The sequence below is a fragment of the Colletotrichum spaethianum genome (genome assembly GCF_022836535.1).
Source record: "Colletotrichum spaethianum MAFF 239500 DNA, contig21, whole genome shotgun sequence".
In the NCBI taxonomy this organism is placed as follows: domain Eukaryota; kingdom Fungi; phylum Ascomycota; class Sordariomycetes; order Glomerellales; family Glomerellaceae; genus Colletotrichum; species Colletotrichum spaethianum.
Genome location: NW_026054791.1, coordinates 844568 through 867847, shown reverse-complemented (window position 1 = coordinate 867847; position 23280 = coordinate 844568). Strand labels below are relative to the sequence as shown.

Genomic DNA, 23280 nt, shown 5'->3' with positions numbered 1-23280 from the left:
AGTCCACTCACTCTAGGACAAGACCCAGAGCTCGGTCGTTATTGACTGAGGTGGTTCAGTCCGAGCCCCACTATAATCTCGCCGTAAGGCTGTCAAGGTCGGCTGCAGGAACCATTTAATTCTTGCCGTCCTCGCTCGTGAACCATTTTCTCCCCACTACATCCCCAACACACTTACACTCTACTTGTCCTTTCGACCAGACTACACTCTATCAATCGTACTACTTGTTTTATTCACACCAAAATGGCGCCGCCCAGCAGCCTCGGCAAGCGCGTAAAGGGCACACAGATCAAGCGCCCGTTCATTTACGGCACGACCGCCCGCCCCTTCGATCCCGAAACCAACCCCAAGCCCGAGGGCGTCCCTGAAGACCACACCCACTCGTGGGAGGTATTCGTCAAGGCCATCGATGACACCGACATCACATACTGGCTGCGAAGAGTTCAATTCAAGCTCCACGAGTCTATTCCCAACCACGTGCGCAGTATGTCACTCTCACTCCGGCATCTTTTGCGATGGCGCCTGTGCTAATTCTCCATAGTGATCGATGGCGAGCCTGGGAAGCCCTTTCTGATTCAAGAAACCGGATGGGGAGAATTCGAGATCACCATTAAGATGTACTACGCCTCCGAGTCTGGAGAGAAGCCCCAGACTCTATACCACAACCTTCGCCTACACCCGTACGGAAGGACCGACGCCGAGAAGGAGCAGATGCTGCGGCAGAACGACGGCGAGATACGTGCATGGGCCTTTGACGAGCAGCTTTTCAACGAACCGTACGAAGCCTTCTACGAAATTCTCACATCCGGCGCGCACCCCAAGGGCCACCCTGTCGGCAAGGGAGGCAAGGGCAAGAACAAGCCGATCCCGCCTCTGCCCGAGAAAACATCGAACGTACAGGTGGCGTGGGAGCGTAGTGCGCTGTTGCCCGCGGTGAACAAGCCAGGCCAGCCCTTCAGTCTGGAAACAGAGCAGATCGAGGTGAAGAAGCTCAGGGAGGCAGAAGCCAAGGTAAAAGAGATGGCCAAGCAACAGCTGGAGACTCTGAAGGAGAAGGAGGCCCAGCTGGCCTCCCTGAAAGCCGAGAACGCTGCTGCTACGACGGCCGGTTAGAAGCCGCCGAACCCAGGATTCAGACGACCTTCTCGCAGGGCGGCGACAACTGCCAATCAGTCAGTCACGCTGACGAAAAATGAAGAGAAGCGGCAACGTGTCAAGGCGGAGTTGGAGACTATCTGCCGTGGAAATTAGGGACCAGAGCATGGTGCTCCGTTTTCTGAGACGCTGTTGCTGCTGGCAATAGCGGCCTACTTGGCACCAGTCGCATTCCACTGGATGATTTACCGACGACGCTCCCGACTTGGCCTTCGAGGTGGAGGCGGCGATGAGTTAATGGCGGTTGTCGATGACGAAGAGGCTAGCCTTTCGGGATACGAGAGCCCACTCAATGGACGTTCCACAAACAGAGTTCCCAGCAGGCCTACCTGTGAGCCCGAACACGGTATGGACACTGATATGACAGAAGCGGGCTCTTCGATGGAACAACATGAGATATTGGGTGCTGATCTCGTGCCACCACGCCATCATAGGCACTTGGACGCCGACGCTTGTCACCTTGGCGATGATGAGAATCTGGACCACTGGGCTGCTCAGCGTCAACACTACACAATACGTTCGCTACAATCGAGGCGGTTACTAAAAGTTCCTGTCTGCCGTCCAGATACGGACTCGTCGAATAATGAGTCAGGAAGAGCAAGCAATTTGTTCCGCTCAAACTACCCTTCAACGCCGATCCAGCCTCCGATGTTGAGCCGCCAGTCACCGCTGAGCTACCATCAGTGTCCGAGGTGTCCTTCAACGCACCGCCGTCAGGGCCGGTTTACAGCAAACCGTACACATCTCTCCTGTCCCATTCACGGTCCTGACGTGGTTTATGGGCAAATTCCCGACATTACCCTAACGGACGATGCGGGTTCAATGACTGCGTGGACGCGGCGGCCGGTAGCCCCAAGTCGGCAAGATGTAACCATGACCGATGCGCTTCCTCATGGGCTTTTGCCAACTCAAAAGCGTCACGAGCCCCCCACGGACGAAGAGTCAATCCGGAAGAAGTTGAAGGATGCGCAGGGTAACGAGCAACGGGTTGACAAGTATAAATGAGGGTGTGGTGGGACTCCCAGAGAGCGCGAGTACTGGGTACGGAGACATCAAGCCAAGGTTGTCGCATAGAACAACATTAGATAACAGTCACAGATGAAGCAGGGATGGACAAAGAGTATGCATAGAAGATGGGAGTGTTTGATTCTTCCAACATGCCTAATTGACATGGGTTTATCGCCATTAGACTCGGTCTCTGAGTCAGGCCTAATTCGCAAAAAAAAAATTGAGATGTAGTGATGGTATCCACGATATTTCCTTCTTCCATCACCGTCTTCCTCCTCTTCTAGAAATCCATCGGATATCAAAAGCCGACCCCGCCCTTTCCCTTGTGTTATACACACCAGCTCTACCCATCCGAAGGCCCGTCGAGGTTCTCGTCCGGTGGGGATGATTCCGCAGCAAACGATCCAAAGCAAAGACAAAGGAAACAAGTGGTTTGGTTGTGGTAAAGGGTGCGCGCCTCGCAGGCGGCCCTTTGAAAAAAAAAAAATAGCAGCGCTGATAACTTTTCTGTGTGTAAAAACGGCCGTCGTCAAACGGGCATGAGCGAGGCTGTTTCTCTCCAAATCATCAGTCGCATGAGTATGTGGTTGGTAGGCCTCCCTTTCTTGGTGATCCCAACCCGAAGAATCCAAAATGTTCGGAGAAGAGGCCGTGGTTCTCCGACTCGATCCCATTCTTTTTTTGATGCCGATGACCCCCAACCCCCTTTGGGTTTCCCATTCGAACGCCATGCGGTATCTACACATTAACACTAACAGCAAAAGGTGCAAAGAAGAGTGCGGTCTCTTTGACCGACTCATTCTCGCCCCCCAAAAAATTCCAAAGTTGAAGATGTTCCCCGTAACGCCATGCGAGGAGGAAGTGATGGAACAGACGGAAAGGAGATGTAGTCCAGCAAAGTGGATGTATGTTGGTGTTTTGTACAGTTTGTACGGCAAATCACCTGCCTGAAAAAGCAAATGATTTTACGTTGATGCCTCGTAGGCCGGAGGCGGGACGTCTTCCCGCTCGTCCCAGAGATTCGGATGGCGGCTCTTCTCGTCGTAAACGCGACGGGCAATCTCGCCGGCCATCTTCATGATCCAGGCCTGTTCGTAAACAGATGAGGTTTCGGAGCTCGCGCCTTGGCGCGGCTTCTCTGCGTTGGCCTTCTCACTGGGGAAAGCTTCAACCTTCTCAGTCGTCTGAGGCTGAGGCTGAGCAGCGCTCTCAGTTTCCCGGGTACTGTCCAGTTTGATGGGCACGCTAGGGACACCTTTGGGCGCAGCGTAGAAATCCGGCTGCAAGGGAGGCCTAGAGGGGAAGCGAGTCCTCTCCGTGGGGCTGAAGCGGACCTTGCTAGGGGTCGACTCTGCCAGGTTCGCAAGGGCCTCCTCCTCCTCCTCCTCCTCGGGGTCCTCAGCAATAGAGCTAGTCATGAGGGGTTCGGTGGAGGGGCCAGCGACGGAGGCAGAGTCGGATGCCATCTCTGAGCACGTCTCGCTGCCTTCGGGAGTCTCGCCGACCTCGCTCTTGGACCGTCGAAGATTGACGACTCTCGTCTTCTTCTTCCGACCAGCATACGACTTCGACCTGATACCGGCACCCAGAGACAGTCCGGTGGTGGCCGAGTTGAGGCTCACCATCGAAGGCCGAGATGGGAGGTGGCCGTGAGCAGCACTGCCAGTATCGGAGAAAGTATACGTAGTGGAGGTTCCATGGAAGGAGTTAGTCTTGGACAAGCTGGGCGTCGCAGTTGGCGGTGTGCTAGTGGGTTCGGACACTGCAGGTCCGGTCCAGGCTCTAAACACAACATCGCGGATGCCTGGCGTGAAGAGGGAGAATGTACGGTGGGAGTCGTTCAGAGCAGCAAGCCTCAGCAGGTTCTTCTGGGAGAAGAGTGACTGAACCTCCGGGCCCCCTTCAAGCGACAGCGACGAGACTTCGTTGGCGTCGAGAAGGTTGCCGTTGGCGTCGACGGGATCCAATGGCGGACTCGCCAAGGGGTCGACCTCTGTTTCCTCGGTGTCCTCCTTGGGCGCTTCCTCCTCCTTTGGCAGCGAGTCGGGACACCACAAGCGCAGTGACAGGCGGTGGATAATGGCGGGGAGCTCGTCCATCATCAAATTCCTCAGCTGGGCCTCGATAGTGCGCTGAAGATAATCGCGCACGAACTGTATCGAATCAAAGGTCGAGGAGACCTTGAGCGACTCGAGCGGGTCATTGCGGAAGACCAGGGTCAGCCCCTTTTGCCGGGAGAAGACCAGGATGATGAAGGCCGAAAGCTTGATCTCGGAGAGAGTTATTGACAGCGGGATAGTAAGACCCGACGCGGCCGCCAATGGTTGCGGTGATGTGAACCCCGGCTTGGAAGACAGGTAGGTGTTCAGTGGATTTGCCTGATTGTTGATATATTAGCACTGCTATGACGCACGTCCGTTTTTTTGTGGAGGGCCGAAGAGGGAACCCGAGACGCGGATCCCGGTCAGGTAATTTCGACTTCAATGCAAAGGCGCGGCTAGGGGAAGAAATGTTTGGTGAGGGAAAAACAAATGCCGGGATGTCTGGAGTAAGATTCGCAGAAAACATCTGACAGGTGGAAATGATGTGGGATTGGTGAATTGACGATGTCTTTGAGGAAAGCATCACTTGATGCTGTCTCGGCTTTGGGGTGGAGGGGATCCAGTCATTCCAGGCACTGGCATGGAGCTGAAATCGAGGCGCAGAAACGTTTCGGTGCAGCGCAGTCGCGCTGGAACGAAAGTGATGGCGAGGTCGTGCGTGGAGTCGTGGTACGGGTAATGGTGAGCTCATTACCGCGGCTGCGAAACAGAGCTTTGTCTCCGCGAGTCTACGTGCAAGGAGGGCCAGAGCGGCTGCGGGACAATGGATGGGGGAAAGGGGAAGAAAAAAAAATCGGGCATACCTGAACTCTGGTTTTCAGCGTCAAGAAGGCGTCGCCGGAGTAGCACATCTTGAATATGCCACGAAATCGGTCCTCGGCAATGTCGCCAATCTCTAGAATCTCCAGCTCCGGGGGCACGGAGCCCAAGTTGAACTCGGTAACGAGGATGTCATCGACAATGATCGGGGGCTTCGGTGATTTGTTCAAGGCGGTCGTGAGCATCTCTCGGGCGCGCTGGTAGAACTCGGCATCGGCCGTGAGCGGCGACCAGTTGAAATTGAAGGCCATGTTGAAATGGCTTTAACTGCGGCCAACCATCGAAGGGCGAGGTGGTATAGGCCTCAGGGCCGGGGCGACGATAGGAGGAGGTTCGATCGGGGATGTGTTTATGGCTATGCAATCGATGACGGAAGCTCTGCGATGATGTCTAGTCGAGGTAGTGGGACGGACTCGTTGAGGAGCAGATGGAATTAGATGGTAGAGTCGGGGAGGGAAGAGCCGTAGATAATCTGGGGGAGGTGCGGGAGGAGAAGGAGGGAGGGATATGTTGGAGATGGTCGATTGATTGTAGATCCAGCTGTGTTGTGTGGTGGTGGTGGTGGTGGTGGTGCAGCCTGGGCGTGTGTACGTTTTCCGGCGAATGACGCTGGTCGGGTGGTACTACTATGTATCTCCTGGAGGCTTTCGCTCTTCGGAAAGCAGAGGGAAGACTCGGAGGTAGGGTGGTGCGGTGCGGCCTTAGCGCGAAATTTTTCTTCCACCTGCAAAATTTCTGATACTTTTTTCTCTGGTTTCTGACTGGGTGCTGCGACTCTGGGCGACTCCTTGCTGGGGTCGGGTCCTGCGAGTGTCGCGTGCAGGAGGCGCTGCGAGGGCGACTGAGTGGAGCGCTAAGGGTGAAGCGTGTCCCAACTTGGGGAGGACGGTGGACGACCCGCCCACACCAACGCTACAACGGCCTGCAGCGTGACGGGCGCCCCCTAAGCCACAGTTCTGGCAAAAGGAGGGAGGGAAAGGGAGAGACCGGAAGGGAGGGTGTCCCACTGTTTCGGAGGAGGGCCTGCAACCTCGCCCTGCTTGCCGCGGTTTCTTGACAATCCCGTAAGTCACACACACGCTCGCAGCACCCACAACACCCACACCCAAGGAAACAAACCCTCCTTCAGGGTTCAATGCCAACGGTTAATGAGATGCTATGCGCCGGAAGCACCTAGCGCTGCTGCTGGGCCGGTTGCTCCATTCCATGGCCGACTTTTGCTTGCCAGGTTGCAGATGAACCAGACGGTGGCAGTTTAGCGGGTAATGCGAATCACGCGAGGTCTCCCATCGGCCTTTCAAGGCAAGGTACTATCTGTCATATGAAGCTCCGAGGTATCACAGATCACCGTCCCGCAGAAGGCCGCTGATAGGCCAAGAGATGTGCCTGCCAAACCTTACAGCCCAGAAAAGACGATGGACGATTTGGAGCCGGCGTCTCTCGTTTCCGCAAGCGCGCGAACCATCTGGGGGCGGGGACTTCGAGGGTCGCAAAGACTCTTCAACGAGATCTGGTCTGTTCATTTCCAGTCCTTTGGGGGTAAAAACCCGGTTCTCCGGGTGCCATCGCATCGCGTGGGAGCGTTGGTCGCCATTGGGGGCCGATCACGAGGGACGGGCTGTCAGCGAAAGATGGGACGACGCCGACAGACATGTGGTCCGACATCAGGGCACCGTTAGTAGAAGCATGAGGTGACGGTGACGGCCAGCCAACACTGCCCGTTTCTTTCGGGCGGATGCATTTGCATGAAGGCTGAACCTGGCAGCCAAATTGGCATGGCCGTCATACCATCCACTGTGATGCATCTCGGTTTAGTACCGTGGCATAGTGCAGGGGAAGAAAGGGTGATCAAATCGCAGCGTTCGAACGGGTCTCGGGTCCAGCAGCGCGTCCGCTTTCTCGGCCGCTGTCCAGTCGCTGATCCGTTTGGCCATGATCGACATTGACCGTCAAATATGATCTGCCCAGAGCCAGCGTCCGTACCTTCTTTCCTCTTTGCTGTCCGTCTCCGGTCCAATGCCTTCTTCCCCTCCCCTTCTCCACAGACCACCCTTCCTGCCCCAGTCCCTCGGCCATCTTTTCTCCGCAATGCTCCGCGTAACGGAGGAAGAGGGCCAACGGACGACACCGGCCAGGAGAAGACGACACAATGCGCTCTAGGCTCTTTCATGGGCGTTGGAGCTGCCGGTGGGGTTGCCTGACACGAGCAAGACGAAAGCCCATCCACTTGCGCGCTGCACAGGCCAGGTTTCGGTCCTCCTCCGGCTCAGTCCGGCCGAAGAATCGCGCGTCGTCGCCAATGCAGCAACCCCAAAGCCCGCTTTCTTGATTTTTTCTTTTCCATGCAGGGCATTCACGTCAAGTATGTGGGGTTCGACGCGTGCCGTAGCAAATCGTCGGATGGGATTCTTGACAAGACGTCTGGGCCCTCTGAGGAATTCTGGTACTCCATCTGCAGACTGCAACCGCACACCAAGGTACTATGAGAAAGAGGATCCAACCTCTCGCGAGACTGTGGGGTAAGACTTAGGTAACACAGGTACCTCGAGGCGTTGCGGCAACCTCGTCTTGTCCAACGGCTCGCAAAAGCCCAAAACATGACCAAAAAAAGTTTTGAGGCAAACGTCTTGTTGCGGGTGTGGGAGGATTCATTGGTCACCTCGCCAGCCTCTGCTGAACCAAGGAACTTGCCTGCTACCGTTACCGTTCCTCAAGGTACCAATGATTTGACGGAAAAAGAATCTCTCTCGGCTTACCCAGCGCGCCAACACCGGAATCAGCCAACTTTTTGCTCCACACCCGAAGGGGAAATTCTGTCGTCATCCCGGGATACCGCTGCCTTCGAAAGAACAACAAAGATCTAAGAGCAGGCAGGAGGGACACGGGGAGACGGAGGACGCCCCGTTGCAACACAGCAACAGACGTCAGATGGACCCTTGTCGCCATCGCTCAAAAGTCCCTACACATCAAAGGAAACCACAGGTCGAGGCAACGCTGCGCGCTATCGACAAGCAACCTTCGATTTGGCTGTACGCATGTGGGGAACCACGAGTTACCTTGGCTACTCTCTCTCTCTCTCCCTCTATCTCTCTACGTTTCTGTGAGGCGCAACCCGTCGGATCGTCTTGCTTTCTTGGCTCCGCAGCCAGACTCCAAATCCCAATCCGGCAAGGCTAAGAGGCAGCTGAGGCAAGAGAAGGTACCCTCGAGACATCATCCTGGGGAAAAGTGCGCATGCGAAATCGTTTAGTGCCCTCGATTGGAGTAAGCCGTCTTTTTCAGCCGAGAAAGGCCCCCAAGCTACATCGCCTGCCGCACTTCGACCTTGCTGCTCACCATGGGCATTTCTCCCACCTTTGCCAGATCATCATCGATTACTACGGTCGTCTCGCAAAGGTCGTAACAGTTGCCTTATACGCCTCATTCCGTTCAGATACAGTCACCCTCACCTTGCCCACCCAATATCCCATCTGGGCAGAAGCCTTCGACTGGCAAACTGTTACCATCGCCGTCGCATAGGGGCCATTGCTCGTTCCTAAAAATGGCTAAACTCATGACCATACCCACTGACCTGACTGCCCGCATGTCCTCAGCAGAGCCGCCAACTTCCAAAGATGTACCATTACCACACAGCCCCTCGGGCAAAGTGTTCTCGATACAAGTGAAGGTGACCGATCAAGTCCACGTTAGGCCCTGGACACACGCTGTGTATGTCGGTGAGGGCGCTGCCAACGTATTGTTTATTGCGTTTCTTTACACCAAGTATGAGCGACAGCACGACAAGGACAGGACCGAGGCCGACCTGTTGACCAGTTAGTTCAGGTGCCCTACCCAGGACTTGCGAGTCCAGCATTGCTAACTTCGTGCGCCATAGGATTTCTACTGAGGGTTCCAAAGGAAAACAAAGACCCCGCCAAGCCGTTCTACGAACCAGGACAGCAGTACAAGTTCTTTTGGGAAAAGATTGCACCCCTGTTCAGCTACCGCGCGGATATGTTGGCGGAGGTGACGTGGGCAAGGATTCACTCGGACGCTGTCTGGCACTTACATAAAGTACTGAAAGCGATGGACTCGGCACCACCTGGGTCGAAATCGCGACCACCCAAATTTCGAGGTGACAAGATTGCCGGTTGGGATCTGGTTCTCATGATCGAAAGTATGCGTGCGAGAAGCGAAGACGAGCGCGTCGTCGAATTCAAGCCCAAGTGGTTGGCTCAGTCACCATCGGCCCCGAAAGACGCCAACACATGCAGATGCTGCGCCCTTGCGGCCAAGAAGTTTGCCAGCAACAAAGACAGAGGCCTGGACCCGCGAGATTATCCTTGTCCTCTGTGGCTGGATCCCGAGCGAACAACGCCTATTGGGAAAGAGGGTGTGCGGCAGAAGGCCCTCGAATGCCTGTTCCAGAACAGCAGCTTCGGAGACAACAAGCACGCCTCTACCCTCTACGAGCTGCTGAAGAAAACGGCTCTCCTTACGCTCTTGAAGAAACACCAGGTAGCGAAGGATTCTCGTGGGCCTCTGCTGGCAAACAAAAACGACGAAGAGTTCTGCACGGCAATGACGCTGCGCGACTGCTCCCTCTACATGCGGTACAAGGTTCAAAACATCGGTGGCAAGGAGACTGTCGTGGCAGAGTCTTTCGAGGCGAAACTCGCCGATCTCGACAAAAAGAATGCGGACTGGAAGTTTACTGAATGGCGAGATAAGGAACAGGCCTTGGTCGACGAAGGGTGGTACACAGGTCGTGGGTGTATGAAGAACTGCGCGCTCCAGAGATGAGTGGAACAGGAGCGGTCACATCTGTACAACAGTGTATAACTATCATGTATTAAAGCGTAATGTTTAATAGCGACTAGTTACCAACAACGCTGGTGTAACATTGATGCTTCAGAGGCGCGTGATGGCATACTAACCATACCTCTGGATAATGTTATTAGTATCTCCATCACATTTCCCCCGCGTTTATTTTTCTGCCTCCTTCGTCTTTGCCGGCTTCATTGACTCCTTTGCTACCTCTGTCGTCCCTCCAAGTATTGGTACAAAAAGAATGCTACAGTTGTGATGGGAAGAAGAGCAGGATAACGACCCAAGCCCGGCCTCGATATCAGCAGTGTGTCAAGCAAACCCTTGCAAGATTGTGCGTGGTGAGGCAGTGTATTAGACTACCATACCTCTCATCATGGTTATCATCATGCTCCAGATCTAAAAATCCCCCGTCCGAGTGAACAGCAACGTATGCAAGCTATTCGGATACACCCGTAACGCCGTACCCATATATGAAACCCCATTAAATACCCCCAACCGTGAAGCTCAAAAGACTGCCCGTCGTCAGTCCAGCCACGAGACACAGGCCCATGAAGCCGCCCGTCGCCTCGCGCTCGCCCTCGTCGACCCACTCGCCGGCCGCCATCATGCAGCTCGAGCCCAGCCACCCGTTGGTCAGACCGAAGAGGAACTGCACGACGACGAGGTAGAAGAAGTCGCTATTGACCGCGGCGCCGCGACCGCCAATGTTGCAGAGCAGGTATAGCGGCAGGAAGCCCATGCGCGCGAGACTCACGGCGAAGAGCGCCGCGGGCCGGTGGCGCAGAGAGAAGGGCAGAATCGTGGCCATACGGCCCGAGAGATCGCCCAGGTTCCAGGCGAAGAAGGCGAGCGGGATGAAGGCCGCGGGGCGGAAGAGCGAGCCCGAGGGGGACTTCTCGTCGCCCGGGTACCGCACCGAGAGGATCTTGGTAGTGAAGACGGGGAAGAACATGGCGACGGCGAAACACATGAAGATGGCGCCGGCGAGCCAGTGCAGCTTCTTGAGGAGGCGGAGCGGGGAGACGACCTTGCGGGCGGCGCGCTCGGCCTCCTCAACCGAGGTCAGGGACTCAGCCATGCGATCGACCATGCGGGTCTCGACGATGTGGTTGTGGCGGCGGACGAGCGGGATGAAGGCCACGAGGGCCGAGATGGACACGGCGACGGCGGCGAGGAAGTAAACGAATGCCGAGGAGCTCAGGGACCGGACGTCGTCCTCCGCGCCGGCGGCCTTCTCGGGGACGGCGAGGACGGTGATGACCTGCGCGATCGGGGGCAGCACTCCCGCGACACCCTGGCCGGCCATGAGGGCCTGCATGTACTCCGGGCGGCCGAAAGAGGCGGCGAAGGCGAAGGCGCCGTTCTGGATGAGACCAGTGGCCCAGGAGCTCGAGGCGACCATGAGGAGGATGAAGGCGAGGTAGGCGGCCGGGGAGGCGTCGAGAACGAATGAGGTGGATGCCGTTAGGAGGGAGAAGATGACGCAGTTGAAGAGGAGGGCAAGGTTGATTCGAAACGGGTACGAGGCCGTGTATTGGATGTTTGTGAGGATTAGCATGGCCGTGAGGTTGGTCAGGGTCGAGACGGTGAGGATGGCGGACTGGAAATTTTGCGAGATCCAAAGGTCGGACTGGAAGCGGACGTGGAAGTAGGGCGCGGCGGCGAGGAACATGTTCCTGAGGGACACAGACTGTCAGTTGCATGCGCAGAGGGGACTCGGGAGACGGAAGAGAGATGTCAACATACCATGCCCACAGCATCGCCATGCCCAACCAGGCGAACATGATGTACTCGGACCAGGAGAAGGGCACCTCCTCCTGGCTCTCCAGCGGCGCGGAGCCATCGAGCTCACGGCCTTCTTCGGCCAGGGGCTCGTATTCCTGGCGATCCGGCTTTTGATGCTTCCCCAACAGTCCCCTGATGCGCTCCATCTTGGACTGTCTCGTTTCCCTTTCGGGACGTCGGTGCAGATGGAGACGGAGGTCGAGCTCAACTCGAGAGAGCGAACCGCTGTCGTACGGTTCTTTGGGGGCTCGGGTGCTTCGGTGTAGTGTCGCAATCGATCGGCTGGATAGTCGCTATGGGAATAAAGCGTCGGTGTTTCGTCCAGAAAACCCAGCCTTCTTCACTGATCGTCGAAATCCGGGGGTACGCGCTGCGTCGTCGGTAACCGTTGCCGATATCTCCCCCCGTTCACTGCTCCCACATGCGCCGGCTCCGTGGACCAGTCAAAGTAGGTACAGTAAAGACCGAGCCTCTCCGCTGTTTCAAAGGTATCCGTATCACGACGAAGAACGTGTACAACAAGTAACAAGTGCCTTGGTCGAGGAACAGAAAGAGGAGAGACAAGCAATCATGTGCAGCGTTCACCAGATTGCTGTCGTCCACTCAGATGGGGGGACAAGTCGATGACCACGCGCCGCGCTTCTTAGATCTGGGGCTGGTTCCGGGCGGACGGCGGGGGGTGCGTGGGGGGCTCAGGTGCACCGATTACCTCAGCGAGCTCCGCTGCGCTTCTGGTGACATAACCGTGCCCAGCGAACGGGTCCTTGCGCTGCCATCTGTGGTGGAAGGTCGAACAAGCTTATTCCTAGGCCCCCAACATCCGCCCCATCTTAATTACTAGTGCTGCCTCAACGCCGTGCATTCGAGCCATACTACAACTAGAGGTATGCGCAGTCACCATGATCAACCTGGCGTCAATATCGAGCGATTCTAATGTGAGGAATCAGCACCGGGACGTGTCTCCTCAGCCTTACCGATTGTATGCTTCAAGGCTCTGCGACATCCAAAGTCACTCCTCGTTGAGGGCTGATACGGCTGTGATATTAGTGAAGATGATACTAAGTAGCCAGAGACGACGACATTGGGATATGTTCCAATATGTGTTTCCCGTTATCATACGATCGCGACGATTAGCTTGGATGTAGTCTCCGATGCCTTGAGGTCGACTAATTGACGGCAGGGGTGAGCCAGTTCATCTCACTTCTTCGACCGCAGTATGGAAGTCCGCCCGGGAAACGAGGGCTTCACGGTCACATTATCAATGTTTGCAGCCTGGCGAGGGTCTGTAGAGGCGATTTGAGAGTTTAATTCTCCATGATATGGTCATTCTAGACCTGGATACTACTCTCGTATATTGTGGTCTGTAGACGTGCTATATAAAACGGCCATTCGCTGGCTCGGACCAGCATGTATAACCCAGAGACGCTTTGCGGGTTCTACGAAAGCAAGTTCGGCTTTATGGCGTCTTCAGAAAACGCTCAAATCATGGAAATTCCACTCTATATCACCTCTTCAACAACTTCCATCACTTTATCCGCAAATAAACAAAGGTCATTGTCATCAAGCACCGGCCGGTGGCCATCCTCGCTGTTGCGGTCGACGTCCCGCCCATCATTGCGACTACGTGCATGAGCTATCTCGTCATTTAGCATACTGAATTGGTGCAGATTACACATCAAACAACAAATAGAACGAGAGTTCGAGCTTGCACATCTAGTCTACCACCAAGATCTTCAAGATTATACTTGTTGGACCACTTACGACTGATTTCACTTTCGTCCGACGGCAGTAGAGTATAGGTCAGCGGCTCCGCTAACAGCCTTCTTCTTGAAATAATAGCATCAGCTTCTCCGAATTTCTATAGTCGGATGAGACGATTTTAATGCTCAGAGGTCGTCCCTCGACCCTCTAGGAGAGGGACTTGGTTGTATTATGGACATGTATTGCGTGCTGGCGGTGGTCATCACATCCGCTACTGCCATCACTCTCAATCCCGTCAACGACTGGTAAACAACAGACGCCTCCTAGGTTTGCATTGATAAAGCTGGCAGGACCGTCTACACCGAGGCTCTCACTTCGACTGACAGTTCCAAAGATGACATGTGCGAGGTGGCCAGCCATGTTTAATGCCCTTCTGTTGTGGTGCGTGCACTTCCAGGCTGAGATGGAGCAGTTCGCGCACTCGGTTAACGACGATACGATATGGTACTCGATGATCAGACTGTTCGCGTACTGCGGCATCGCGGTGGTATTCATCGCCTGGAGTCTGATGGTGTTACGAGCAAGAACGGGGTGTCTACGCCGGGGGAAATGATGTAAATATGATAAGACTAAACTCACCCTCCTGAGTTTCCCTAGTCGATAAACTCGATTGAACTTACATTGAAGTCATGTTTGTTCACATCTTCCTTTGGTGTTCTCAGCATTTTCCCACCACGGTATCAACGGTTGCTTTCCGCTTCAAGTCACAGCTCTGGAGCCGCTTACCACTCGCCGGGTATTCCTGCGGTAGGATATGAGAATAACAATATCCGTGTTCTCACGTAACCCAACACTTCGGTGAAGCACTCACGGACGATTCGTCTTGAGCCTCACCTTACTACCCGAAACGGTAACACGCCCCAGGCCCGTTCTGCGACCACGTCCCACGTGATGGCAAGATGCTGCGATGCAAGTATGTCGTGCATATTTGCGATATCTCGAGACGTGTTCTGCTCCGCTTCATGCGCGCTTGTGGTCACGGCCGTAATAGTGAGGCCTCCCACGTGATGGGTCGTTGATGCGATGCAGGTATGTCATGCATTGTTTTTTTGTGCGTGTTTCTCAAGAGCCTTGAGGGTCAAAATCGAACACGTTGACAAACCGAAGCTCCAAGATTTTACACTCAAGTCGACAAACCACAATTTTTGATTGGCGGGTTGAGTTTGCCTGTTGCACTGATTGCTGGTCAAGACATGCTGAGTTGTCATACATATATGAGGTCAGCATTTCCCTGGTTACTTGCATTCGAACGCGGGTCTTGTGACGCTGCTAGATAATATTGCTTCTTTGCTTCTTTGGCTTCTTTCTCTTCTTCTCTGCTGTCAAAGCTGCATCCCTCCCGTCCGATCCCTCACAAATGACGACTTCTGCATATCTGGTCTCATTCAAAACGAGTGACTTGAGTAAATGTTCAATAAGGCATCGTTCACATCATTTACGCTTGTGAGCTGAGTGGGCACCTCTACCGGCAGATTCCGCATGAGATGTCGTCGATAACTCATTTTGACTATTCACAATTTTGAGGTACAGTGTAGGATGGCCGAAATGCGTAAATCCATACCCTTCTGGGCGTCTCCAACGTTCTATGGCGAAATCATGACCTGGCCAAGACTCTTAAAGACTCAGGCGTAAACACTCCTGCTCTCCGACCGGATGAGCTTTTCTTCTCCCACAACACGATGCATCTCTGTAGAGAGAGCAAGGCCTAGGCCTTTGCCCCATTCTGGTTGTCGAATCTAGTTCAACAAGCACGTGCGCTAGTCGCCGGGCAAAATACTGATACCGACAAGCTGGGTTATCAGCATGTAAGTGAAAGACGATGAAGAAACGTTCTTGGCTTGCCACATCCACAGTTGCTATCTGTGCTGCAGTCTTTGACAGGTTCAGAAGGGGAGCACTGGGAAGGACGACGGACGGCATCAAAAGCGTTCAAGAGCTGAACTAACGATTGTCGGTGCCTTTTCCGTGAAGACGTAATCTTTAAGAGTAAGACCAAGCTCCTTGTGGCTCAGGGATGTCCAATTATAACCCCTGTTAACTTAGCGTGCCCCAGTGGACGCGTTCCAACTTTCCTGGCCCGGGCCTTGTTCCAGGCGATTTTAGGGGCGCATCAATCAGACAACTTGCTTCGACTGCCGTACACTAGCTTCCGCCCTGCTTAGACCTAAAGTCTGGCAGTTGGGTAGCACATGCACCATCGCCGTTACGATTACTGCAACACTTTTTTCCTTATTGCCGACGACGCACAACGAGGGCTGCAGAATTTCGCAGGGGGTTCAATGCTTCTCATTGCAATGAAGCGCTAATTCCGTTCTTCCCTCTCTTCTTGAATCCATCGACGCACGAGGACGACCAGGCACAACTGGCTGCCACCTCCTAAAGCTCTCGACGACACCTCGATAACGACACAGCCCGCCGCGAGGGGGCCGCGGCAACACCATCACCATGCGCCGTCGCCAATGGACGATGGTCGGCCTCATCGCCTTCCTGACGATATGTGCATACACGATATTCAGACTCCCCCCCGACCAGCGACCGATAGCTTCCATTCCAGGGGTTGCGAAGCCTGCTCCACCCCCGCAAGACCAGAAACCGGCCAGCGATGATGCTGCCAATAACGGCGGCGGCGGCTCTCCTCCCGACAGGCGACCGAAGCCCGCCTCCGGCAGCGGCTCACATCCCATGTGGCATCTCATGACATCCGCCGAGAGGGAGTTCCAGGACACGCTGAAGCGCCAGTCTAAGACGCTCGAGGACGCCGTCAAGGAGTATAGGAGGCGCTACGGCATCCCGCCGCCACCGCACTTCGACAAGTGGTTCGAGTTCGCAAAGGCGAATGGCGTGCAGCTCATCGATGAGTTCGACATGATAAACGAGATGCTCACGCCATTCTGGGGCCTGAAGCCGTCGACGATACGGGAGCGCGCCAGAGAGGCGCTGGGCTTCGACAACAATCTGATCGGCCTCCTGATCCGAGACCACAAGATATCGCACATCCAAGGCGGACAGGACTGGCAGCGCGAGGCGACCTCAGGTATGATTGAGAAATTCATACAGTACCTGCCCAGCATGGACATCGCCTTCAATATCCATGACGAGCCGCGCGTCGTGGTCCCCCACGAGGACCTGGCCCGCCTCGTTACTCGCGCCAAGGACGTCAACATGCCCAAGGCGAATGCGGCCGTGAACCCCGAGAACACATTCACGAAGCGCGCGGGCGACCTTAGCGACGGAAATATCATTGTGGAGTACAAGCAGACTCGCTTCAACGTCTTCGCCCACCAGCCGACATGGACGCATTCCCGCATGTCCTGCCCGCCAGACACCCCCTCTCGCGGCCTCGAGGAGGACGAGCTCTCGGATGACCGAAGCAAGTACGGCGTCAGCGAGCTCGGTTTCGTCTATAATGCCACCGCCATGTCCGATATCTGTCTCTCGCCCTCCCTCAGCTCGACCTACGGCTTCTTCGACCGCCCCAACGCATACAACGTCGTTCACGATCTCTTCCCCATCTTCTCCCAGTCCAAGATCTCGTCTTACAACGACATCCTCTACCCCTCGCCATGGTACTGGTACAAAAAGGTCGCCTACGACGAGTCCAAGGACATGTCCTGGGAGCAGAAGCAGGATCGTCTGTACTGGCGCGGCTCCACGACGGGCGGCTTCTCGCGCAACGGCGGCTGGCGCCGCCAGCACCGCCAGCACTTTGTACAAAAGGTCAATGCTGCCGACCAGGCAAAGATCTACACCAACCGCGGCGACGAGAAGAGCCCCAAGTGGGAGGTTAAGGAGGTTCCCCGCGGCGACTACCGCGACATCATTGACGTCTACTTCTCGCATGTCGGGCAGTGCGATCCGGGTGACTGCGATGCGCAAAAGGAGTTTTTCAAGGTCCAGGGCCACGCCGAGCAGCAGGACGCCTGGAAGTACAAGTACCTCCTCGACATGGACGGCAACGCCTTCTCGGGCCGCTTCTACGCCTTCCTGCAGTCGCGCTCTCTCGTCTTCAAGCTCGCCATCTTCCGCGAGTGGCACTTTGAGTGGCTCCGCCCCTGGGCGCACTACGTGCCCCTGAGCCTGCAGGGCGACGACTGGCTCGAGGCCGTGCGCTTCTTCGGCGACGGCGCGCTGGGCCGCAACGAGGCGGAGCGCATGGCCATCAGCAGCCGCGAGTGGGCGAACAAGGTGCTTCGTAAGGAGGACATGGAAGTCTGGTTTTTCCGCCTCCTCTTGGAGTGAGTAGCCTCCTCACCGGTCTTTCGTCACTGTGAAACCGTAATACTGACCTTTTCCGCAGATACGGCCGCGTCATCGACGACAAGAGAGACACCATTGGCTTCTCCGTCGGAGCCGTCCCGCCACCGCCGGCGTAGTCGCCGGAGAGTTTGCTTTGCTAGCGACGAGTTTCCAAACCGCCGTCGTGGTTTCAAACGTGGTAATGAGACATTTGTGTATTTACTCCCAAAGCAATAGGGAAAAGGGAGATAAAATAGGGAGTCATCTTTTCTTTTCTGTTACACTACACGAATCGGGATCGGACGGGTCAGGGTATCAGGGGCTGCGTTGTCTGCCTCTTGAAGGAAAACTGTTCCTTACACCATGCTAAAGGGGAGGGGGGATTCTTGGCAGCCATGGTTTCGTTTGTCCGTTACGGAAGAGAAGTTTGTATGATGTGGGCGGGAAAGACTCGATGAGTTGGTGGGCAAAGGAACCGCCGCCATGTCTCCCGCGTTTGCGGTATAGAAGTTACATACACCTAATCGACATCATGACCTGATTTGTCGGCTCCAAGAGGGGGCGCCATGTTTCTAGAAATCCGTGTCTTAGGCTGTTGATGAGACCGGTAGGAAGCGTTCCCGTATATAGCCACCTTCCACGCGGATGTGATGCACTCGAGAATCTCAAGCAGAGTCTCACAATATCTCACACTCTGTTGCTGCATGTCACGCTGGTCCTCGTCAGATCGGTCGGCAGCAGCGTAAACCAGCACGCTCCATTTTTGTGATTATTTCAACTCCTCTGGGTGCTCCTTGCTGTCTCTCGATGGCCACTCATCACGACCGCCTTTTGATCACACCCAAACGCCAAATGGTCTGCGGGAAAAGAAGAACTGATGTTACAACACCCTATTGAGCTGTGCGGAAATTGCTTTTGATGCTGCCATGAAACCCCCTTCCCAGCAACGCGCTATGTCATGGTATGAATTGTATTTCCTCGCTTCCTCTCCAACCTCTTAGTCTTCATCCTCATCTCCGTCGGCATCGCCATCGGCATCCCGGTCCGAGGGCGTTCCAGGGGCAGCGCCCTCAACGGGAGGGAAGGGGTCCTGGACCTCCTCTACATAGCCTATCGGCTTCTCTTTGTACCGCCTCATGTTCTCACGAGGTGCTCCCTTGGGGTCAGTGATGGAAACCTCCACTTCATTGACAACCTGCGATTCATCGTCCACTTGGCTCAGCGTGCGCGCAATGTTCTTGGCACGCTGGGGACGGATGGTAGTACGCTGGATAACCGGGTAGTAGTACGCGGCCTTCTGCTTGCTGCCCGAGGGCTCGTCGTTGAAAGCGAGGATGACCTCTTCGCTGTACTTGGAGTTGTGGTCCAACTCCGTCTCCTTGGTCGTCTCATACGCACGGAGACGGGAGAACTGGAAGCAGCCGTTGGAACCACTCTGGTGTGTGTAGAGCGAGTCGTCGTCGTGATCGGGGTTCTCCGGGTCGAACTTAGTCCGGAAGTTGTCGCCCGTGGTCTGGGTCTTGGGAAGGAAGAAGCTGTAGTCCATCAGGTTGGCGGGTTTGGGGTTGCGAGCGGGGTCGCGCTCGTGAGCTTCGACAGCAGCCTGGAAGGCCTCGTTCTCCTCGGGGCTCCTGTCGAGAGGACGCAGCAGACCACTGAGCAGGCGGCGATCGTACTTGTTGGAGCTGGCCACGGGGTTCGTAAGGAGCTTGACAGTGACGTACGCGCCTGAGTCGGGGAATGCGTCGTGGTCGGGTAGCAGAGGGTACGAGGAAGTGAGATGGACGTTGGGCTTGCTGGGATGGCGATGGCGGCTTGGGTTGCTGAGGAAGCGCTCGGCACTCTCGAAGCTCTTCTCGATCTTGCGCCTGATGGCTGCAGGCGAGTCTTTGTCCGGCTCGGGAGAGCGGCGCTTCTCCGTGCGCTTGATCTTAGGGTTGATGAAAGCTCCCGCGGCGACGCCCGCTTTCCTGGGGGCCACGGAGGAGATGTATTCGGTTCTTCGCAGGAAGGAGACTGATGCGTCGGCGTTGCTCTTGGCTCGGCCCAGGGTAGAGAGCGGCCGGAGAAGAGCCCTGTCGTGTGGGTGGACGGCAGGCGGGTGCGAAGATGCCTGGATAGCTGGGAGAATGTTAATTGCTGGTTCTTGATCATGATGCAACCGCGCTTACAGCTCTCGTCTCCGTCGAAGATGCCTGGCATGCCTACTAGGTCCAAGGGCATGCCGAGCTCCGCATCGACCTCAATATTCAAGGGTTGCTCTCTCGCCAGACGCGACGCGAAGCCAGGCGTTGTGTACTGGCCGCTAGCCAGGCCGGTGTTCGGGATGTCGAGCAGCTTGGGCGGGTTGGGGGGAGGCGGGAGGGCGTTGGAGTAGCGGATCCTGGCGATGAAATCCTGATGGATCATGCGCTCGCCGCCGCGAGGCGCCGAGGACGACATCGTGTATATATCAATGCGTTCGTAAGATGCCGCAATCGCAAAGTCGTGGGTCGGGTTGCAGGAGGACGAGGGGGGCTTCGACAATTGAGGGCGGAGAGCTGTGGTCGCGGTCGCGTTGGCGAGGACGGTGCAATTGGCCCGGAAAAGTTCCACGAGGCTGACAGTTCGGGGTAGTTGCGCCAGCGCCCGGACCGTGAGCCTTATCAGCTTTATCGGACGAAGCCAACAGCACCACCTGCCCCTAGCTGTCAAGCTTGGCTTCTTTCCGAGAGTGAAATGCTTGGAGCGGTGAATGAATGAAGAATTGTAGACAACACTTGTCTTCTCTATTACAATACGTAGTATGAGATGAATGATTTTCAAAGCAAAAACGTCACTCATCAACGGGGCAATTGCTCCCGACCGTGCAGGAGCGACCACCTGATGCGCCCCGTGTAGTTCGCCGTCGCAACCATCCATGCACTCATACCCACGCGCCATTTCCATCTATACATACAGTCCCCTCCCATCGTCACAATCCAGACTTCGTCAAAATGTGTATTTCGTCCTCACATGCTGTCTAATTTTTCTGCGTGCCTAGACTTACACACTTGCCCTCGCCTTCACAGGGGCGTGACAACGACCTGCCTCGTAAAACCCGCTTGATTCCATCGCGTCGTTAAGTTGCGTGCTCCCCTAGGAGCTGTTCTTGGCGTAGTTCTTCTTGCCAAAAGTAAAGGGGACGTAGCGGTACTTGATCATGTGCTGGATCTGCTTGCGCACTGGAATTGGGTGTCAGCTTGCGCCAAGAAAGCCGAAGCAGGAAGGACGGGGGTTTACGTACTCGTCAGGAAGAAGAGGATGAACCAGTACATGACCAGGACGGGCCAGAAGACGGGGACATTGAAGATTTCCCACCAACTGCAGAAGAAGGCGATGAGGATGGCGCGGGTGGCCCAGTACCAGAACTTGAACTCGGGGAGGCGGCGGATGAAGGGGCGGAACTCCTCGTCCTGCTTGGTGGGGAGAATGCCAACACCGCCGTCCTCCATCTCATTGTCCATCGCCTCGTTGGAGGGATCAAACTTGGGCTGCAAGAAGGCCAGGAATAGGTTGAGCAGGTAGATGCCGAGCGCGTATGCGACGATGTACCAGCCTTGCGCTACGAAGATGCGGGCGAAGAAGACGAGCAGGAAGGCTCCGGTGCTGATCCATCTGTAGAGCACGTAGGGCGTGGACTGATCGAGGAGCGCCTGGTATTGCTGCGACGGATTAGCATGAGCGGGTTCCAGCATGGCAGACGTTGGGGCAGCCGTACTCTTTGCAGCTTCGAGGTGTGTGCTGTGACCGAGGAGAAGGCAGTCTGTTCTGGCTCGACGGAGTCCATCTTGGGCGATGTTTGCGCGGACGAAACTCTGCGTGCGGTATCGTGCAAGGAGCTGATTTCAGGATACGGACGTGGGCTGAAACGATTATCGACCCGTAGGAAAGAGTGCAAAGCGGAAATGAGGGATGCTGTAGAAAGAGGCCGCCGCTGTCGCGATCTGTCCGGACGAATTTTTGGGTTGACGGGATCTCTAGAAATGGGTTCAGCCACGTAAGGCTTGGTACAACCTGTCCCTTCTTTCCTTTCAGGTGGCAGCAGCGCCGCGTCCCGTCCGTCTGCTGTTTTGCCCGAGTCTTATCCGGCCACCCCAGGGATTAGATTGCGCTGCCCAGTGATTGGATCCCCTGAAAGGCCCCAGAGGGATCCCCTGTGGCGCAGCTCCCAGACTCCAACTGAGGTGAACCTTGGAACCAGCGACCCAGACGGCGTAAGCTCGAACGTGGTGGGGCCCCATCTGCGAAAACGGGTCTTGTTAGAGATCCTGTGGCTCCAGGAGCAATGAAGACCGTCGAGCCTGTGACGCGGGGGAAGCAGCCACAGTGCGCAGCGCCCGACCGACTGTATCCTCGGCATTCCATTCCAGAGCCGATGCTTTCCAGCTATCATCCCTAGAGCTTGGATAAGCTGGAGCTTGACATTGACCTGTCTGTTACATCACAGCTCATCTTTTGATCTTCGAGAGCAGTTCACAACCAGGATACTCTACCAATTGAAGCAATCCTCTGTTGACCTAGTTTGCAATTCAATTAACCCCCTGTGATCATTGCATTATCTCCTGTACTCTTTCTCCAAGCCACGACCAGAGCTTCGTCGTCGTCATGAACTCTTTCAGATACCTTCGGCCCGTCGCCTCACGATTGCAGGCCCCGACGCTGCCCAGGCTTGCGCGGGGATTTGCCAGCAAGTCGTATGAATACATCCAAGTCTCTCAGCCGAAGCCCGGTGTTGGACAAGGTGATTGCGCTCATAGCTACACTCACCACTTCTTCATGACGCTGACCGTGATCCACTTTAGTGACGTTGAACCGCCCCAAGGCGTTGAACGCCCTCTGCACTCCTCTCATTCACGAGCTCAACGATGCGCTGAGAGCATTTAACGAGTCCGACGACACCTCCGTCATCATCCTCACCGGTTCTCAGAAGGCCTTCGCCGCTGGTGCCGACATCAAGGAGATGGCACCTCTTACCTTTTCCGAGGCCTACACCAAGTCCTTTATCGAGTCTTGGTCTCTCCTCACCACTCAGATTAAGAAGCCCATCATCGCTGCTGTCTCTGGCCACGCCCTCGGTGGAGGCTGCGAGCTGTCGATGATGTGCGACATCCTCTATTGTACCGAGACGGCCAACTTTGGCCAGCCCGAAATCAAGCTCGGCACCATCCCCGGTGCTGGAGGCAGCCAGCGTTTGACCCGGGCCATCGGAAAGTCCAAGGCCATGGAGCTGATCTTGACGGGCAAGTCATTCACCGGAGCCGACGCCGAGAAGTGGGGCCTTGCGGCGAAGGCGTACCCCTCGTACGAGGCTCTCATGGAGGAGACGCTGAAGACGGCTGAGACGATTGCCGGGTACTCGAGGGTGGCCATCAACGCATGCAAGGAGGTTGTGAACAAGAGCCAGGATCTTCCCCTGCGAGACGGCGTCGAGTTCGAGCGAAGAGTGTTCCACAGCCTGTTTGGCAGCAACGACCAAAAGGTAGGCATGAAGGCATTTGCCGAGAAGAAGAAGGCAGAGTGGACTCACTCTTGAGGGTATTCTGGCCGAGAATGTAAAATGTATGCGAAGTGTCTGAGTCTGAAG

General features: G+C 55.7%; 8 protein-coding genes across 8 annotated transcripts; 4 read left to right on the top strand and 4 right to left on the bottom strand.

Moving 5' to 3' along the window:
* Positions 1–243: 243 nt before the first annotated feature.
* On the top strand, positions 244–1113 carry ColSpa_08205 (protein AF-9; the record flags this gene model as incomplete). The annotated part of the gene is made up of 2 exons (XM_049274417.1): positions 244–484; positions 542–1113. The coding sequence occupies 2 exons, from the start codon at positions 244–246 to the stop codon at positions 1111–1113; spliced, it is 813 nt and encodes a 270-aa protein (XP_049130374.1).
* Positions 1114–3128: 2015 nt separating this feature from the next.
* ColSpa_08204 (mitochondrial distribution and morphology protein 34) lies at positions 3129–5335 on the bottom strand (the record flags this gene model as incomplete). The annotated part of the gene is made up of 2 exons (XM_049274416.1): positions 3129–4541; positions 5069–5335. The coding sequence occupies 2 exons, from the start codon at positions 5333–5335 to the stop codon at positions 3129–3131; spliced, it is 1680 nt and encodes a 559-aa protein (XP_049130373.1).
* Positions 5336–8625: 3290 nt separating this feature from the next.
* ColSpa_08203 (inositol-pentakisphosphate 2-kinase) lies at positions 8626–9866 on the top strand (the record flags this gene model as incomplete). Its single annotated transcript, XM_049274415.1, has 2 exons — positions 8626–8896; positions 8959–9866. The coding sequence occupies 2 exons, from the start codon at positions 8626–8628 to the stop codon at positions 9864–9866; spliced, it is 1179 nt and encodes a 392-aa protein (XP_049130372.1).
* A 508-nt stretch (positions 9867–10374) lies between these two features.
* On the bottom strand, positions 10375–11824 carry ColSpa_08202 (nucleoside transporter FUN26; the record flags this gene model as incomplete). The annotated part of the gene is made up of 2 exons (XM_049274414.1): positions 10375–11569; positions 11640–11824. The coding sequence occupies 2 exons, from the start codon at positions 11822–11824 to the stop codon at positions 10375–10377; spliced, it is 1380 nt and encodes a 459-aa protein (XP_049130371.1).
* A 4060-nt stretch (positions 11825–15884) lies between these two features.
* ColSpa_08201 (beta-1,2-xylosyltransferase 1) lies at positions 15885–17812 on the top strand (the record flags this gene model as incomplete). Its single annotated transcript, XM_049274413.1, has 2 exons — positions 15885–17674; positions 17737–17812. The coding sequence occupies 2 exons, from the start codon at positions 15885–15887 to the stop codon at positions 17810–17812; spliced, it is 1866 nt and encodes a 621-aa protein (XP_049130370.1).
* An 860-nt stretch (positions 17813–18672) lies between these two features.
* Positions 18673–20117, bottom strand: ColSpa_08200 (RNA polymerase II-associated protein RBA50; the record flags this gene model as incomplete). The annotated part of the gene is made up of 2 exons (XM_049274412.1): positions 18673–19796; positions 19847–20117. 2 exons carry the CDS (start codon positions 20115–20117, stop codon positions 18673–18675), a joined length of 1395 nt encoding a protein of 464 aa, XP_049130369.1.
* Positions 20118–20792: 675 nt separating this feature from the next.
* ColSpa_08199 (protein RER1) lies at positions 20793–21391 on the bottom strand (the record flags this gene model as incomplete). The annotated part of the gene is made up of 2 exons (XM_049274411.1): positions 20793–20878; positions 20941–21391. The coding sequence occupies 2 exons, from the start codon at positions 21389–21391 to the stop codon at positions 20793–20795; spliced, it is 537 nt and encodes a 178-aa protein (XP_049130368.1).
* A 910-nt stretch (positions 21392–22301) lies between these two features.
* On the top strand, positions 22302–23229 carry ColSpa_08198 (putative epoxide hydrolase; the record flags this gene model as incomplete). Its single annotated transcript, XM_049274410.1, has 2 exons — positions 22302–22437; positions 22499–23229. The coding sequence occupies 2 exons, from the start codon at positions 22302–22304 to the stop codon at positions 23227–23229; spliced, it is 867 nt and encodes a 288-aa protein (XP_049130367.1).
* Between the last annotated feature and the right edge of the window lie 51 nt (positions 23230–23280).